This window comes from Dermacentor variabilis, chromosome 9 (assembly GCF_050947875.1).
Source record: "Dermacentor variabilis isolate Ectoservices chromosome 9, ASM5094787v1, whole genome shotgun sequence".
NCBI classification, from domain to species: domain Eukaryota; kingdom Metazoa; phylum Arthropoda; class Arachnida; order Ixodida; family Ixodidae; genus Dermacentor; species Dermacentor variabilis.
In genome coordinates this window covers 108,114,371-108,133,816 of record NC_134576.1, presented here as the reverse complement: position 1 = coordinate 108,133,816, position 19,446 = coordinate 108,114,371, and the positions used below count along the sequence as shown (strand labels likewise).

General features: G+C 47.4%; 1 protein-coding gene across 1 annotated transcript; it reads right to left on the bottom strand.

Moving 5' to 3' along the window:
- Positions 1 to 3,394: 3,394 nt before the first annotated feature.
- LOC142557247 (uncharacterized) lies at positions 3,395 to 10,904 on the bottom strand. Its single transcript, XM_075668951.1, has 2 exons — positions 10,480 to 10,904; positions 3,395 to 5,202 (listed from the first exon to the last, which is right to left on the bottom strand). Exons 1-2 carry the CDS (start codon positions 10,774 to 10,776, stop codon positions 4,081 to 4,083), a joined length of 1,419 nt encoding a protein of 472 aa, XP_075525066.1. The 5' UTR covers positions 10,777 to 10,904; the 3' UTR covers positions 3,395 to 4,080.
- Between the last annotated feature and the right edge of the window lie 8,542 nt (positions 10,905 to 19,446).

The following is a 19,446-nucleotide window of genomic DNA, read 5'->3' as shown; positions in this document are numbered from 1 at the left end:
GCACCTCCGGACGATGACTCCGAGTCGGAAGATGACGCACCATGTGCTACAGTGCCGTCGTATGCGGAGCGTGCACAAGCAGTGACCGTGCTTTCAGCCGTCTATAGTGACCGTACGACCCTCTCCGAGATTCAGGCTTTACTGAATGCACGTAAAAGGAATAGCGTGCAACGGCGCATTCGCGATTTCTTCAAGCCTACTGCCGAGCCCGAATAAGTGCGTGGAAATAAAACATTTCATTTTTTTTCTTAATCTGCTTTTCCGGACACCTGTTTATTCAGACATTTCTGCAGTCTTTGTGACGTCCGAATAAACAAACGGTCGGCGACTGTATAACTATTTGCGGTGCGTTACATTTAATGTCACTTTCAAGGTGCCTACAGGTTTTGCACCTGGGGCGACAGCATGCTTTTATTACGGGGGGAATGCGGTTGACTGACTTTTGCGCGCACCAACATGTATTTACAGTTCCTGTTGCAGCGATAGCTAACCCTAGGTACATCCGGGAACGCTTTCCTCAGACGCTCGTTTCTTGATCATATTGGGTGGTATTTTCGTAGGATGTTGTTAATGTTTGAGAGTGCATTAGAATATTTTGTTATAAAGGCCGGCTGTCTGTCAGATTCTGGTGTGGCCTGTTTCTTCGCCAATTTCGACTCTCCCCAATTTTGACGCGGCATCATATGCTCTATCGAGAGCAACTTGGGGATAGTTCCTTTTTGCTAGCGTTCTTTTAAGGTCATTTAAATCTTGCGGAAAGGAACTGTGCCAAAGTTGCTCTCGATAGAGCGTATGATGCCGCGTCAAAATTGGAGAGACAGTCTGAATTGGCGAAGAAACAGGCCACACCAGAATCTGACAGACCGCCGGCTTTTATAACAAAATATTCCAATGCACTCCCAAGCATAAACTACATCCTACGAAAATACCACCCAATATGATAAAAAAAACGAGCGTCTGAGGAAAGCGTTCCCGGATGTACCTAGGGTTACCAATCGCCGCAACAGGAATCTTTAAGACATGTTGGTGCGCGCAAAAGTCAGCCAACAGCATTCGCCCGTAATAAAAGCACGTTGTCGCCCCAGGTGCAAAACTTGTAGGCACCTTCAAAGTGACATTAAAATTAAAAGCATCGCAAATAGTTATACACAGGAAGCAAAATCTAATTTCACTTGCACAAGTTCGGATGTGATTCATATGCTTGAATGTCCCTTCTTTAAGAAACAATATATTGGTGAAACGGGACAATCAATGAACGTCAGATTAAACGGACATCGCGCGGACACAGCTGAAAAGCTTCCCAAAGCCGTCGCCGAGAATTTCAACCCACCAGGTCATAACTTTGATGAACTTAAGCTCTACATCTTACAGACAAATTCTCGTTCTGAATGAGAAAGAAGATACAGAGAATCAAGCGTTATCCATAAGTTCAAGACAATGATTGCAACCAATAGGCATAAACGTTTCAAAGGGAGCTTTAGAATCTATTCGCTATGCTAAATTTCAAGCTATAGACAACAACACTTATTTGCTTTCTTATATATTTTTCTTTTTTACATTTCTTTCCTTCCTTTTTTTCCCAGCCGGCATGTCATACGCCGTTGACATGCCGGCGTTGACACGTGCTTGACATTCGGCCAGGTCCCTGGCCTTGTGCACAGCGCTTCTTTATTCTCAATTCGACACGCTGACACACCTGCGCTCGTTGCCGCGTCCAACGGCCATACACCCTCTCCCCTTTATAAGTACCCTACTGATATATACTGTGGCGCGGAAAGCATACGTCGCCTTGAAGAAGACAAGCCCACTTGTCGAAACGGTGGCCTCTGCTTTCACCTTTTTCTCGTTTTGCTCATCGTCCTAAGTTGCAGATAGACATTCTCACAGAAACTGTCTATTTGAAGCTTGACATTTCTTGGAATGGAGGTCACATATGACACATTATTTCTGGCACTGTGAATATAGGAAACCACAGAGGTGCCAGTGGAAAAGCATCTTCAGTGAACCAAATTCAAGCTAGTGAGGCCAGCAGAGATTTAAACTCTTCCTCGTAATCGTCGGTACGAAGTTGAAGCTCTGAACATGCCTCACAAGAGCTATCCAAGCCTAATAGTTCACTTGAAGTGAGGAAACATTGAAATGCGCAATGATTTTGGCATTGAAAAAGGTGGCGGTTGTCAATAGAGATGTCGAACTCCCCACCAAAATCTCTAAAACCCTGGGGAGCCAGATTTCCACTTTATGCAACCTGCAGCCACTGAAAATTTTTTGGGGGGGAAACTGGTGTCATCAGTTTCGCAGCATTCACCCAAAATATGATAAAATGAGTGCCATGCATTTGTGGCGCTCTGTGGATAAAAGAAAACCGTTGGATGAGTGAGACTCATAACATTTCTTATAACTTACTTGATGCATTGCTTGAATAATTAGTGTGATTGTGGGTAAGCAGTTGTTTAAACAGACATAATCAATAAAAATTTGGCACTGGCGTTGGCTGCGTTTCCCATTCTCATTGAAGAATGTCTGGCGGCAACTAGCTGCCACCCGGTGTCTTTAGTGAAGTCCTCGGGGGCTAAAAGCTCCCCTTCCACCTTATACTCCATCACAAAGTCCGTGGAAGAGCCTCCAACGAGAAGAGGCGGGCGAGCGATGCCACGCCGTGCGAACCCTAACACGGTTAGGCTCAACACACAGTCACGGCGTAGCCGAAGGAAAAACGGCAAGAAATGTCACAAAAGTCAACCCACCCATAAAAGTCGGGTATCCGCGTGGTCCTCTTGACTTCACGGATCCGAAAATGTGGCGAGGAGCTCATAGGCAGTGACATTAGAAAAACATGCTTACATCGAGTGCTCCAGGCTCCACGGAAACGATATATATAGAGTATGCGCTAAATTTAGCGGCCTGTACCATGCGAAAAATGCACGAAGTTTTTCGCATCCTTGGTGTGCCCATATTAGAAGCGATTCAGAGCTCATGATTGTGTCGTACAATTGTGCACTGATGTACCTATAGCGCGAACTCTTCGGTGACGTTAAGCAAAACCTCATATCTTTCTACTAGCTACGTGTGACTCAATTGACTGAATGCCGTGCGACTAAAACGCTCCAACGTGTGAAGTCGGCGACTCCCACTCGGCTTTCATATAGTTCACGCTATTGATGCTTCGCTTTGAAACCTTCCTTTGTCATTTCTACCTATCCTTTCCAGAGTAATCGAAAAGCAAGGCTTGTCGATTGCTTTCTGCCAACGATCACAGGCGTTTTGATTCTCGTAGCTAGTTCTACGTGCACTAGATATAAATGAGTCCAAGATTAGAATAGACTGGCTTTCTGAAAAACAAAGGACATAAATGTGTCGTCAATAAATATTACAATCACACGACACGTGCCCACTCTTCACAGAAGTTTATTGGCCAAGTTCCTCTACCACCACCGCAGTAGGTTTCCTGAAGTTACATTAGGTTTGCATCATTCTTTATAATGAGTTCATACCAATTTGTCCAGTTTGTAAGTTTAATAAGTGCCACAAATGTCATTCAAGAACACAATCTGCAACAGCCGGCCTTGCAGCGTATTACAGGCTTACTTAATTCGCGTCTTACCTATGTCATTCGAACGATAAACATGTACATGTAGCAGATGTAGATGTGGAGCCCGGTACTTACTAAGCATCTGGGGGGAGGCTATTCAATAAATGTCCACTTAGTGGACATGTCCATTTCCTATGCTGCTCAAGTGGTGATTGGCTGGGATGGGGTAGGAGCAAGAACGAGGAGGACGCCCGCAGACACTCTCCTGTGCACTAATACAGCTCCACGCAATCAGCAGCCGCCGAAATGAACAGTCCACTGAGTGGACGCTTGCAGAACCTACCCTCACCCTCCCACCACATTCGCGAAGTTTGCTCTTTGTATTTCTGTGCAAGAATAAAGAGATGACCCAGGGCTTTTACACTCAAAAATGAGTGTAAGCACCTCCTTCGGCTTGTAACACGAAATTGGTGCTTGCTGGCTGGGAGTCCCCGAATGGACAAAGCTGTAAAACATTTACGAGTGAGAAAATGAGTCGCGCGTTATTGTCAGTCACGTACGACGATTTCGAATCTCAGTTGGTTTTCAACTACATACATGCGCCATTCCTCGTCGGAGTACGCAATCTGCCGTAGCGAATTACTTTCTTCCACCAGCGGTAAATCAATGTAACCACCGCTGTGTAATATTGACACCCTAACGACCTGCGGTATATTGCGGATAGTTCGCTGCTCACTACGCCAGTGGAATTCGAGTCCCCGTCGTAAATGTGCGACAAACGGTGGCAGTAAAAGTGGCAAATACGTTCCATATCTTATCCCAAAAAGAACTCTGCACCACGCGCCTCGTCGGTGGAAGCTAGCCTCTGCATAAGGCAAGGGGAGGTTGCGAGTTTCTTCGGGGTTCGATACGAACACAAGGTAAACTGCTTCTTTTTCTTCTGCGCAGCTTGGCGGGCATGAGTCGCCCATTCTTGCAGTCGAGTCTTCGATTCTCGGTGGCACTGGAAACACCTGAACTGTCGGAAAAAGCTCGTCTCCTTTTCTTAGCGTTCGATACATGCACTGAAGACAGGACACTGATTCTCTGGCACATATTTCCAAATTTCGAAGGATGTCTCTCGTTTCCTCCCGCCATGCCGTCTCTGCATCAGAACGCGTTTCTCTGCGGACCAGCTCACTTTCTCTTGCCAATGAGCTTTCCTCTGCGTTCCGAGATACCATGCGCTGATGCGCCTGCGAGACATCGCCAATTGTCTCGGATAATTTCTCGGCGGCTAGCGCAACATTGGCATTCAGGGACTGGAGGCTTCCCGCCAGCGCGGCGTTCCACTCCTCCAGCGGAGGAGCGCCTTGCATTCTGGCAGCTTGCGTAAGCTCGTTCACCTTACTCTGAAGCGTCGAGATGTCATCTTCGTAGGTGTTCTGCCGTGGCTGCTCGACGTCTTGCCGAGCCGCAGCTACGTCATCGGTAACGATGGTGGCGCCACCAGGCGAGGAACCGTTGCTGCACCGGCCGATGTAGTGGGCTGCTAGCTGAGCATTCGGGACGTTCTCGCCGCACCTTTGACACGGGAACGAGTGGAAGGCGCACTCTGCTTCGAAGTGTCGCAAAAGGGCCGCCAGGGGACCGACGAAATTGCAGCCTTGGGCTTCATTCCAGCAGTAAGCCTTGAATGGAAAAGAAAATGGAAAACAGAAAAGGCGAACTGATGTTAAACTCCCTTCTCTGGTATGCTGTTTTGGCAATTATGCTCGGGTGTCTCACATACATTGTGAGCGAAATTAAGGATAAGTACTTCGTATCGCAAGAAAGTTTAGGATAATCGTCGAATTACCGGAAGGACATGTGATTAATCGTGGGCATATGACTCGGGGGCTATGATCGATGAAAAGTGATAGTTTTAAGCCGTGCATGTAAGGGTAACGGCCCTACAATCACTGTAACGTTGCGGCGAAAGTCTACATGACAATTTATTATTTTTTCTTGCATTGCGTCATTTAGTCTTTTTAATAGTGTAGTCACGTCACAGTATTATATTTTGCATCAAAGCCAGCGTTGTTTTTCTTGCAAAAAGCCTATTTACTATGTACTGGACACAAGTCCCTTGCGAACGTGAGGAGACTGCGCGCGCCCACCCCGCTTTCTTCCCTTACGAGCGTGAGAATACCAGGGTAACTGTATTGGACACAAGTCCAATACAAAAGCTTTCGCTCCCCCACGACTTCTGATCTTTTCGGAAACCATTTATTCGGTGTGTTTGGGAAACTAATCACAGAGTACCCATGCGTTTTTGAGGACCTTGTTTTCAAACAGGCTCGAAAAGTGGTTGAGAAGATGGCCAGTTTTATTAATGACAACTTAGCCATCTATTGTATAAAGTCGAACCGTAATACCTGGTACAGTTAGCTGCCTTTTTTTGCACTATAGCCAGGACAACCGTGGTACTAAATATAAGGGAACATTCTTGCTTTACATATATATGCGCTTGTGTTTGATTGTTATTGTGATACAAATTATATGGACACTCCAGGCGAATTTCCACCGTCGGCGTCACCGTCACGCGCTTTATGAAGTCCTGGTGCGATAACATCGCGGCCACGCGCCGCGTGCTTAGGAGCGAGCGAAAACTGGCCCTGGTATTCTCACGCTCGTAAGGGAGGAAAGCGGGGAGGGCGCGCGCAGTCTCCTCACGTTCGCAAGGGATCAAAGCATGGAGGGCACGTGCAGTCTTCTCACGTTCGCAAGGGCGTAAAGCGGGGAGGGCGCGCGCAGTCTTCTCGCTTCGCAAAGGAGGGAGCGCGCAGTCCTCTCGCGTTAGCAAGGGAGGAAAGCGGAGAGGGCGCGTGCAGACCTCTCGCGCTCGCGAGGGAGCAAAGCGGGAAGGGCGCGCGCAGTCTCTTCACGTTCCCAAGGAGGGCAGCATGGGTATCAACAGATTGCATAACTACCATAAATAAAAATGAATACAACTTTGCCACTGGTGATGAGGCAACACTTCGGTTTATTCGATTCCGCTATCATTCGCGAAAAAGAAAACTTGCGTATATCACTTCTTGGAAAAGTTGGCATAAACGAATCAGGGTTACGGTGCTTATTATGTCAGGTTGTAACGAGAGATTCGTATAAACAGACATATGAGGCCAGCTTTTCATCAAGTAAGTGCAAAATGAGCTCTAATCTGTACTTCCCCCTTTCAAATTCTAACATCCCAATCCTGTTGACTTTCGATAATGCGATGGGGTGTTTAGTAGCTGCAGATTTGCTGAAAATTAACCTTACCGCTTTTTCTTCGATTCTAAGTTTTAATGTTCGCTTTTCAACATCTACATCAGTGGCTGGTGAGTGAGAGTTTCTACAGCCACTAGAGATACGAAATTCCATCGATGACAGTTATTCGCAAAAGGTAACAATTGCAGCTATAGTAAGCCATAAACACGCTATATGTGGTGAAATATCGGGGGAAATGGCAACACTGCTTTTCTATGTACGGTTGCGACTAATTCGGCTGCGCGATATGGGACAGACACATTCACACTATTTTTTTTACAGCGATAACTGTTGCGGCCGATATCGTTTTGATGTCCACCGAGGCCGCCGGTGACCTTCGCTTATAGTAAGCAAATGCTTTGCGAGAAGATGCGATACAGAAAACCGGCTGTGCCTCGCAGAAATTCGAACGCCCTTGACAAGAACACCTCTGGAACACGAAGACGTGTCTAACACCTTGTAGTTAAAGAATGCCTCAGAAGCTGTCGCTGCCAGCGTCGTTGCTGCACTTTCGGGCTACAACACGAGGTGGTGCTAGAAATTCGGAAAGTGTCATGGTGCCAGCGCGATATTTCATGAATGTCATTCTGTACTAAATGGAATGCAAAGGATGCAAACGAATAAAAGACTACGGATATTTATAGATCGGCAATAAAAAAACTCGCGAGTTAAATCTGTAGGATAACCCAAAGGGCAGTGCCTTGCAATTTGAGGCCTCATCTGGCTTCCTCATTTCAAAAACATACCGGAGGAAATATGCGCCACAGAAAAAATAAAAAAATAACGTAAACCGCTCGCTAAATCGTAATGAAACGCCATTATACACCCAGCGAGACCCCTGTGGAGTGTGCACCTTCCAGAAGCGTTGGGATTCAGAAATATGGAAGGATTAACTCTTCAACAGTGGAGATAAGTAGGAGACGTTTAGAGTATTGCTGAAAAGAAAAAAAATTCTGGGAAGAAATTTATATTGCCGGTGATTACAATGCGTAGCTAACTGTAGAATATTGTGATAGAGGTTTTAAATGCGTTAAATTGAGATCAAATCGGCAAAAGGACAGATGGTGATAGGGGCAAAAAATTCTCAGTTCGGTCCGAAAGGTGAAGCACCGACAGGCGTAGTAAGTAAGGATAGTAATTTTACAGGTCGTATAAACCGTAAAGGTTTACTTACTAACGACATTAACAATGATAGCATTTGTAAGCGTCAGGCAACGAGGACATAGAAAAAAAGGAAACAGACACCCAGAGACGGCGCTGTGTTTGCTTTTCTGCTTCTTTCGACGTCCTTGTTCAGTCGCGCTTACCTATTCTATCATGGGTGTAAACCAACTAGCCCGTCAACGTGTTTGGCTAAATTAACCAGCACGCCGTCACGCACACACAGGTAAACAGAAACACATCTCGCTGGATCACAGCGGAAACTGCCGGTGAAAACGCTGGAGTTAGGAATCACGGCAGCAACCGCGAGCCAATTGACCTCTGTGCATCTGTCGCTTCAAAGCGAACGAAACGTCGAAAGCACAGCGCATACAAAGCTACCGGCACTACGCGCACTCTGTAAACATTGAAGATCGCTTTGAAGATGAGCCCAGCGCAGGGGGCGCACTTTGGCCACGTCGCAGCTCGCTTTCAAGACACAGGAACGCCGGCAACGCGTCCCTACGCCGTCTGCGATTCGCGTGGCCGACACCGTAGTGGACGCCGCAATGTCTCCACTCTTTACGGAGCGGCAGGCGAAGAGGACACCGAGACACCCTGGCAGCCGCCGACGAACGCCCCTCCTCTTTCGCCTGACCCCCCCCCCCCCCCCCACGTTCCTCCCGAGCCACAGAAGAGGGCACGCTGCGTTCCTCGCTGGCGCACGGGAGCTTGAACCGCGTTCGCCGGTTCACTCGCAAGCTTTCACTCACTCACTCCGAGACCACATCGTAGAAGAAAGCTGCGCGTGGAGAGCAGTGTTTCACCACCAGTCACTATGATTGGTTGACGGAAGTGATTGGCAGACGCCCCGCTGTGCATTTTATCCATAAACCAGCACGGAAAGTGAAATAATTAAAATGAAACAAGGCAGTAACAACGGAAGGAGGGGTAAGGCAAAGGAGGGAGGCAAGAGTCGTCTCTCCACTTCACCATCCACGAGCGCCGCTTCAACAAACAGCCGAAGACGACTAGCAATAGATCTGTCTTCGAATAAGCCTGGCTTCTTCTCAAGAGATATATTAGACGCGAGCATCTGCAAATCTTTCTGCAGTCGATATAGCACGAAGCAGTGCAGGACTTACTGCGCACGATATTGAGCGAGATATTGCTTGACTACTCAACAAAGAAACGAAACTACGACTGTTTCTATCACTAACAACGATAACAGCTTGGTAGACTCCGCAGCGCTCAACAGTGGTTCCGAGCACTGCGAAGTGAGGGGTAGCCACACGTGTGTACAAAAATGGTCGCCGTCAAACGCCATTAGGCGTTGCCATACATAGTTTCGAAATTGACTTCATGCGAGCCGCGACAGCAGTGCCGAGGCCAAATCGATACGTGACAGACCAAAAGAACTGAAAAATACGAAAAGTAAGCTAAACAAAGCTGCATGTCTGCTTCATATATTACCGACACTTGGTTGATGCTCGGTTCTACGTGAACTTTCAAATGCGTACCCAATGAGTAACCTGTACGTCACGTAAGACGAACGCAATGGCTCATACCCCCGTAAGCAGGCATGTTCATTTAAATCAACCATACAACACACGGAACAGCATGCAATCTCTAAACAAGCATCCGAACCGTAAGTGAAGCACTGTATAATGTAATAAGAGTCAGATTATGTTCAATAAGGTTGATAATGACACCGGGCTACATGAACATGAGCAAGTGTCGGGCCGCAGCACTTCATACTTCATATCGCCACGGCGCTGTCGCATTTAACCAAATGGCGCCAAGATGACCAAAGCCGCTTAATCAAGAACAGAAACGCTGAAATGCAGAGTAACAGCGTGAATACAGAAAACGCCAGAAACAACTCAACAACTCTGCGCACATCGGGTAACTACAGCAAGACGTTCACGAGCACAACCAACAAGAGAAAACATGGAAGGCGGCAATGCAGAACGCGCCGACGGCACAAAAAAGAATATTGCATACCCCGCTCAGCAAATATCGTGGTGGTTTCGCAACAGCTTCTCTAAATTAATCCTAATTCACCTTAATGCCAAAGGTCGAGGGTGTGAATGCCTTGAGTCAATCTTAATTACCTTAGCAATTAACGTCAAGTTAATTAAAAAGAATTTTAGAGGGTTCGAGTGCCGTAATAAAGTATCTTAATTAAACCCGCCTAATGACGTTCGCTATCGAACATAAGCGAACGACCGGTGAGGGCTGATAAGGGTTTATACTGTTGGGATCAAATTCCATAACACAGAGAACACTGGGCTGCATGGAGATGAGCAGGTGGTCCAATGCTCAGGAATATGTAGGCAACTACCAGAGGAGCTTCGGCGCGGATTTTTTAACGCTTCTGTCGGGTTGCAGCGGCACCCACTTAGAGCTCTCTTAAATACAACGCCAACGAAAAGCCTCATATCAGAGGGAGAGGAAGAATGAGAAGACAATGATATTTTCAACCTAACGCCACGACTTCCCTCGCTGTTAGATTGCGACACATGTTCGATACAGACCTTCAGGTCCTGCTTCTTATTTTCTGGGAGCTGCAGCTTCTGGCAGCTGTCCTCGCAGAACGGCTCTCCGTCCAGGGGGCAGACGCTTCCGCCATCTTGAACGACGGAGCCTCGCTGGCACTGCTCGCACAGGGCGTGACCACAGAGCAGTACAACCGTCGTGCTCGGAATCACGTGGCACACACAGCAGGCGTAACGATCCACCACTAGCTCGTTGACGAACCGCGTCGAGCGCCAGTTGACGCCGCTGACCGAGTTGCACACTCGGTGCAAAGCTCGCCGTCCGTGCTCGGGCATAGCAGCAGCGGAAAGAGAATGCCGGCGCCTCACACAGAGGCGGGCACTTATTCCGTTTCTCTGCTGTCACGTGACTCGCGATAACGCAGTCGGGTGACGCGGCCGCAAGAGCCGCGCCGCTGATAGCGGCGAACTTGGCAAACGACGCCGGCACACAGAATCGGCGCCCTCTCCCACCCGCACACCCACGTTCCAGGTTGCGCGCGCTTTGCCCGGAACATATCACGAATGCGAACTTTACACTCATTTGTTGCACCGGGAATGGGTCCTCAAGCGACTTTGCCTATCAGCACACATTAGGGTCCCGGAATAACAATTCTGTCGCATGAGGTAGTCCTCGCCTCCTTATTTGACGTCAGCGTGGAAAACTGCGCCTGATGCAGATCTTTCGCGCGCAACGAAGCAGTTCCGTGCCTGTTGTCTCTCTGTCGCAAACAGGTGGACGTGCCTTGCACCGACCTGCCTTACAGGCGTCGGATGATGTGGTCACGAGACACTTACTTAGCTCAAGAATGTAGCCTCCCATGGACCTATAAAGGACGCGGAATGGTGCTAGCGCTCATCTGACCGCGCATTTCGTCAACGGCGCAGCTCTCGCTTGTCTGCGCCGCCGTTTTCCGACGCTTGTGCGGTTGTGTGAACTGGGAGAATGAAATCTGGGGACTGCGTCTAGGTACTAACGGAGGAGTTCAGTCCTGTACTTGTCCTTGTTCGCGCTCTCTTAATTTTACTCTATAACATGAACCAATTAGCCTAGAAGCAAGCCTTCTTATACCCCTGTCACACGCACAGCCTTAACCGAGATTAACTACGGTTACGGCTGACCGCAGTTACCGCTAGCTACACGGCAGAGGAAACTGTAGTTAGTCCCCTAACCATGGTTATCGCAAACCGAGCTTAGTAACCTCCGTTTACTCTCGCAAACCGTGAAACAGGCAAGATGGGGGACGCCATGGCTGTTGTGTGTACCCCTGCGTCTAACGAAATGCCAATGAGCCAAAGGCGCAGCAATTGGTCAGACGGGACAACAAGGACGCTTATACGCGTTTGGGAGGACCACCTTGGGGCGCTGCGCTCGAATACGAGGAATGCGCACAGATACGCTAAAATTTTGAAAGAAGTTAACGCCGGGCTGCCGCATGGAGTAACGCCGTACAACATGAAGCAGCTTGCTTCATGTTGTACGGCGTTACGCTAATGTTGTACGCTTAAGCTTAATGTTAAGCTTGCTCGCACTCTTTTTACTAACGCCAGCGTTGTCGTACCGTAGCGTGCGCTTGGCTTCGGGACTCGTGCCGCATTTACAGTTCAGTAAAACCCATGGCGGCCGACGACGTTACTAATAACTCAGGCTACAGATGGCAGAAATGTCCGTACTATGAACTAGATGTGAAAGAAATGCAAGGGACGGAGGTCATAAGGACCCTTGCCGTCTGCTTTGTTTCCATTTACAATACTCGCCTGTATCGCTGTACTGCTGCGCGCAGCATTGCAGCAACTTGCTCGATGCTTTTCTGAACCTTTCATTCTGGAGCACCTGATTTTGCGGGGACAGTGCATGGCACACGAGTATAGCTTCGTTAAAAGTAAACGCAGATTTCTGAGCAATTATTTACGTATATTTGGAGAGTATTTTATGCCCAAACAATCATAATGCCATTACAGCTGATACTTACCCTTTGTATATGCCACCAGAACTAAAGTGGTAACAACGTAGGGTTCAGTTACCTCTGGTGCTTTTTATTTTTTGCATGCCACTGCCTGCTAGGTAATCTTTAAAAATTTGAAGACTTTTACAAGTCTCGATAAATATGGAAATGCCCGAGCATGCAGGATTTGTTTGCAAGGGAGCCCTTAAAATGCATGAGATGGAATAGTATGCACCTCTCCACACGGTTCCAAAATGTGCGCCCTAAAATGCAACTTTCTTTTCTAGGAAGGAAAGGACGCTCTGCACTAAAACTGGGTCCAGCAGCTCGAAGTGGCCTTACTACTGGCTGCTTCGTAACCTACCTTGCTCTTAGCCAATGAATGATGAATTCCTGGTGGAGGGAAACATCGAGGTAATTTATGATATCAACGTATTTCGAGGGGCTAATTGATTGTTGTTTAGGAAAGTGCAAAGGTAGAGTTAAACAAAGGAAACATGCCTAGTATAAGATGGTCTTGCTTATTTGTCATCTCTGAAACTGAAATTAGCCATTCTTGAAAGTATACTATGTACTAATTTTTTGCTGAATTTTGTGTAGCACTAAAATAGGCAGAAAACATGAAATAGAGTATTTGGGTTGTATGCAAATATTTTTTTTTTATTGTCAACATAAAAGTGCCAGCCAGTCTCGGTTACCTGAACACTGCGAAAATGCCACACTTCATGATTAGGCAGAAAAGTGCTAGCACAATCTTCAGTTGCAAGAACAGTACAAAAAATATTTCTGATAGAGGTTGGATTTGCTTTGAAGGAATGTAATCAGCTATGAAAAACACCTTGCAAAAAGAAAAAAAAATGCATAGTACGTCATGGGAAGTAGTGTATCAACGCTTGTTTAAGTTCATGGTATGCTTGGCTGAGTCACGGATTCCCCCCTCCTATTAATATTTTTCTTTGCTTTCTGGCATTTATTACGCCTCATAACTGACCAACAGGTGGATTTGAAACACAGCCTTGCAAGTTATGGGACAACCTAATTTCAGCGTGCAGTATAATTAAGTGTCACAAAACTGTATTTTTGGATGACAAAATTAAAAATGTGGTACTACATTTTTTTATGCTTTGCCTTGCGCAGGTACGCGTGCCAGAGGTTACAGAGCTTGCAGAAGGCGGGCACGTGATTGGATCCTGGGGGAACAGTTTGGCTTTCGAAGCTGATGGTGACGTGGCAGAGCCAGCAGCTACTACTACAGCAAACAGAGCTGTGTTCCCTGATCCAGCATCCCCGCCTTCCTACAGCATAGGTGGCCCGGCAGAGGACTTGAATGCCAGGACAGCCACGGCTAAGAACAATGAGGGTGCAAGCGTTGCAAGCAAGCTTGCAACAGGTCGCAAGCGGCCAGCCACTGTAGTGCAGAAGCTCCTGGCTAGGCACAACGATGAAATGTTACATGTGAGAAAGTCTTGAAAAAGGCGCAAGCTAATGAAAAAGTTTGTGCAGCTGCAAGCAGAAGCCAATGAATTCAATGCTACCATAGTGCGCATGATGGCAAAGTATTTTGAATCAAGGAGCAATAGTGAATAAAACCGTTCATTTTCTGTTGTTTCTTATGCTGGCCTTGCAATAAACATCTACACACTGACTTCTGGGTAGCATTTTAAGCGTGGAAGCGCTGAAGAGCATTCATTAGCAGTGTTTAGTCGCAACCACATAGCGACTCTTCACGAAACCGACACGTGGTCAGTGTTCACAACATTAGGCTCTGGTCGGTTAAGTGGGACCCGCCAAAGTCACAAAATTACGTATATACTAAACAAATATGGCTGGACAAATTTATAGCGAGCAGCTTTATTTGACACTGCAACTTAGCAAACAAAGTACTGCAGATATGTATCGACAAATTTAGCACACAGGCCCGTGTGGTTTGTGCATGAATTAAGTCTATGCAGTTGTGATTGCTGGCATCATCCAGGCTAGTCGAACATTAGCAGGAACTCTGGACAGCAGATTATGTACGGTCACGTGCATCTACAACGAAATGACCTGTAAAACGAAGGATAATTTTATCACACTTCTACTGTGAGCTGTGCGCTAACTTTACAACGAAGGGACCAGTATAATAAATGATTTCAGAGGCCCAAAGCACTCCGTTATAAAGTATTTCGGCTTTATGTAGCTCAACTGAATCCGCAAGCACGAAGTATGTGGCAAATGTGAATTGAGGAAAAAATGTGAGTGGTAAAATTGCAGTAAATGACGCAATAACCAAAGTGCAATCAAACAAGTACTAACTTGCAACTAAGCACACTGAAAAAATCCGGCTTTGACAAAGTCGTGCATGCATCAACAGGCCTTCTTTCAAAATTTTATTTTTTATTGTCGCACAGCAACGATCACTAATGCAGATGTATAATCAGATTGTTTTCAGTTGCATGCTTCGACCGACGGGTTATGACTGAAAACGAATGCAAGCTGCAAATAGATGAACATAAAGTGAATGACAAACCAATGCTGAATTGACGCTTTGTAAGCGCACTTCTCGTAATATGACTATGAATGTCTTGTGCACTTGAAACCAAGGTACCTTTTATATGCGGCAAACCCAGATCAGCTTGATGAAGAGCTAGTGGTCAAGTTCAACATATTTCACGTCGATACACTACCATGACAATGAATTGAGACCAAAGCAGGTGAAGCAATCATGTTGTGCACAATCTAAGCTACCAAATATTTTAAATTCTTCTAATGAACCAGAAATTAATTTCACAACATGAGCACATTAGATCATATGTTGCAATGCAGGCGTTTGGCGAGGGCATTCCTTATTACAACACCAGGCGGTTCGCCCCGCTTTGTTGTGTAAACTGGCTGAGGTCGTCGTGTGTCCTCATTTTCGATTGCATCGACCCATGTGGCGTCCAACGATCATTAAGCTGCTCACATATGTTATGCAGCACACAACACCCACGAATGCTGCAGTTCACATTGTCAATATCGCACTCGACATGATGCAAGATGCGAAACCGTGCCTTCAGCCGGCCAAATTCACCTTCAACTACACGCCTGGCACTCGATAGCCGGTAGTTGAAAACCTGTGTAGGTGACCCGGCCGGGCCAGCTTGCGATAATGGTTTCATTGTCGTGGCCTGCAAAGGGAAGGCCTGGTAAGCGAGTAACACAGGACCAACGCAAGCAGCCCGCAGTACTTTTGTTTTGCTTGTGAACAGGCTCCCTGACAACACCTTGGGAAGCCGTGATTGCTGGAAGACACTTGCATCGTGATTGCTTCCAGGTGGCCCTACATTATTATACATAAATTAATATGTGTGGTCGACACTGGCGAGCAATATAACGCGGTACCACTCTTTATGATTAATATAATCAGTAGCATGATCCCTTGGGGGGGGGGACACTTCAATGTGGCATCCGTCCAGGTCTCCCATGCCTTGGGGAAATCCACCAACAGCTACAAAACGGCGCAAGTGCTCGTCCACTTCGTTTCCTCTTGGGAAGCTTATGTAACGCGACTCTAGTCTCCGCACAATAGTGGCGCAGAACTCGCTGAACGCCAGATTTACCGTAGGACGGCCAACAGTAAAGATATTGGCAACACTTCTGTCCTCAGCAGAGGTAGCGAGACGATACAGTCCTATCGCTACACGTTTATCTAATGTAATCGCTTTTCGCATGTTCGTGTCTAGCAGTGTCATGGGCTCACAAACACTCACAATGTAATCGAAGGTCGAGCAGTTCATTCCAAAGTTCTCTCTGAATCCGCTGTCAGGAAGGTGCGGAAAGGTTGCTTCGTACCACGAAATCTCGCGGGGGTATGTCCAAACAAAACGACCGCCAGAAGAGAGTGCTGCAGCTATCAAAAGCACTCGGCTTCTTCGCCGAGCACGTTCGAGGTCAGCATCCACTTTGTCAAGTTCAGCAAAGATGGACACACACACACACACACACACACACACACACACACACACACACACACACACACACACACACACACACACACACACACACACACACACACACACACACACACACACACACACACACACACACACACACACACACACACACACACACACACACACACACACACACACACACACACACACACACACACACACACACACACACATTTTATTACATGTATCTTTATTACAACATGCTAATGATTATTTTTTATTATAGACCGTGAAATTTCTTTAAACAATTTTGCACGCATGATGACCACGTGATCACGTCGGCTTGCTGAACTGAGTCCGTGCAGCACTGGCAAACCAGGCTCGCCTTTACTACCTTCGTATCTGGCCGTCGGAAATGCGCACTACGCGAGAACCGTATCTGAGCTTCCGTTCTTACGGGATTACATCAGCCGATACAGAGTTTTGTAATGAAGAAGCATACAAAACCGCCAATTCTCAGTAACACACTGTCATTATTCGTCGGTCTGGGGCAGCTAAAGCTGCATTTACATATGCCCCTATACCCACGCTTCGAAACGAGTCGGTTCGCTCCACTTGGTCGGAAATACATGCCACGCCATAGCGGCGAACGAAAGCCGTCCGCGTCCTTGAAATGGCACCGCAGGTCGGTTCAAATGGGTCGCGAAGTTTCTGTCGAAAAGGGTTCCAGAACCAATTGTCACTGAAATCAATGAGGGCGGTTACGGGAGCAGCGACTGAAGCGCAACTAAGTGAGGAGGGAACAAATTTTGTTGAGGAAATATTTATTGTTATTAAAACCAAGACACAACTTGTTTTCATTCAACGAAAATATAATTCCTGATCAATTTTTTGCGTATTTCGTGTGGGAAAAAATACAACTCTCTATCACTTTATCGTTAGCAAAACAGACTACTTTTCGCTGCGCCCGCTGTAAAAAAGGCTTCTCACTTCGCTATCAATTCAAATGAAACGCGGCTTTTGTAGTCTGCACAATGGCGTGCTCGTAAGCTTCAACTGCATGCTACTATACCCTCCATCCCTTCCACTCGTTGTTAGATTGTTTGCTTATCAACGTTTGTCTGAATTACGGTGGCGTTATGTTAGCGATGTGTGCTTGATCGTCGGTCAACGTCATCTGCCGAAAATGGTGACATATGACCGCCAGATTGGCTTGGCTTCTTTCGTTCGGCTGCGCTAACCGACGGACATGGCATCCAATGATGCCACCAGCCCTCAGCACCCGAAGCTTTCTCGGCCGGAAAAGCAACGATATTCTGTGCATGGGTGCGATTGCCGCAGCGGTACGACTGGCGCGTTGCTGCGTCGGCTTTCTGCGCTAAATGCTCGAAACAGCAATCGAGTCGAATCGCAGGGCATTTGAAGATACTGCTCTAAAAGCGAGCCACTTAAATAAATTTTGCGCCTTTACCAGTGAAAATAAAATCACGTTTTTTCTTTCATTTCTAAGTTACCCTTACCAGGCCACAGAGCCACGTTTTGAGGCAACAGCAACGCAACATCCCCGAATTTCGATTATACGCTGAAAATTGTTACGTGCCCTCTACGGAGCGTTCTACCCTAAAAATCTTTTTAAAAAATTAGTGCAATATTAGTAGAACCGAAATCTTTGAATTCACACGATCCCATGATCTGGGGAGGCGACGTTCCCTGCCAACATCGACACTCTCGGCACTTGCCTCCGCCTCGTCTGCGCGAGCAAAGTTATTCCCTTCGTTCTCCCATACCTGAGCCGGAGGATCGCCTCACGTACGCGTCACAGTACCCGCCTTCTTTTCATTTGATCTCACGTTCTTTCTGCGCGGCGCACTTGCGGTGGTGGTCTAGCGCGCGCCCGCGAGCTGTTGCAATTGTTACGTGTCGCTCTGTGCATGACCGGGCGAGCTCGCCACGAGAACACCCACGCTGTTGTCTCCGAAATGGGTCGCTCAGTACGCGCACGTCTGCCTCTGTTATAGCCCGCACCCTGTCGCTGGTGAGGTGAACGCCTTTGGCATCAATCAGGTGACCTAGAAATTCCACTTTGGGAACAGCGAAGCAACACTTATTCATGCTCAAGTGGAGGTTTGCGCTAGCAAGCCTTTCCAGAAGCAGCTCTAGCCGAGCTGCACGTTCATCACTGGTTGTGCCACTGACGATTACATCGTCCACACGCCAGGGATTCCTTGAAGCTGGGATTCCATGTACTTTTGGTAAAGTGCTCAAGTGGCCGTTACTCCGCATGGCAGTCGCTTATCCCTGTGCAGTCCTCTAGGGGTGTTAAGAGTGAGCAGCTCTAAAGTTTTCTCGCTGACCTTCAGCTGCTGGTACTCTTCGGTTAGGTCCAGGGTGCTGAAAATCTTTCCTCCACGTAGTGTACTGAAGACTTCTGCGGTGTTGACAGCGGCTGCGAGGATGATTTTGTCGCCAAGTTTACGGTGAACCGGTAGTCCTCGCAAAGACACAGGCTTCCGTTTCTCTTCCTTACTGCGACCAGTGGTGTGGCCCAGTCTGAATGCTGCGTAGGCTCAATGACACCCTGCTCTTCCAGTTGGTCGAGCTGCCTCTCGTAGGCAGGTTGCAGGGCAAACAGTACAGGTCTGGCCTTGAGAAACTTCGGACTGGCGTCCGGGCGAAACTCGAGTTCCATGGGCGGCCCATTATGTCCAGGATTTTCCCCAGAGAAGACCGCCTCGTACTCTTCCGCAGCCGCTTGACCAGCTTTTGCTGCTCGATCGGACTTTCCTCAAATGCCTGGTTGATGCCGCAGATCGCGGTCTTGAGAGGGTCGAACCAGTTTCTGCCCAATAGGCTGAATGCAGTGCCCCTCACAATCACGAGAGGCAGTTTTGCGATAGCGCCGTTATACGCACCTTACTGCTACGTTGCCGCTACGAAGAAGTGGCAGGTCTTGTCCTGACCATGTTCTCAGGTGTGTGCTGTCATCCAAAAGTGCTGGTGCGTTCCGTGGCCATGCGTTTCGGTACATATTCTCACTGATGAGCGTGCATGTTGCTCCCGAATCAACTTTAAATTGTGCAGGCTAGTGATGCAGAGTAAGGTTGACC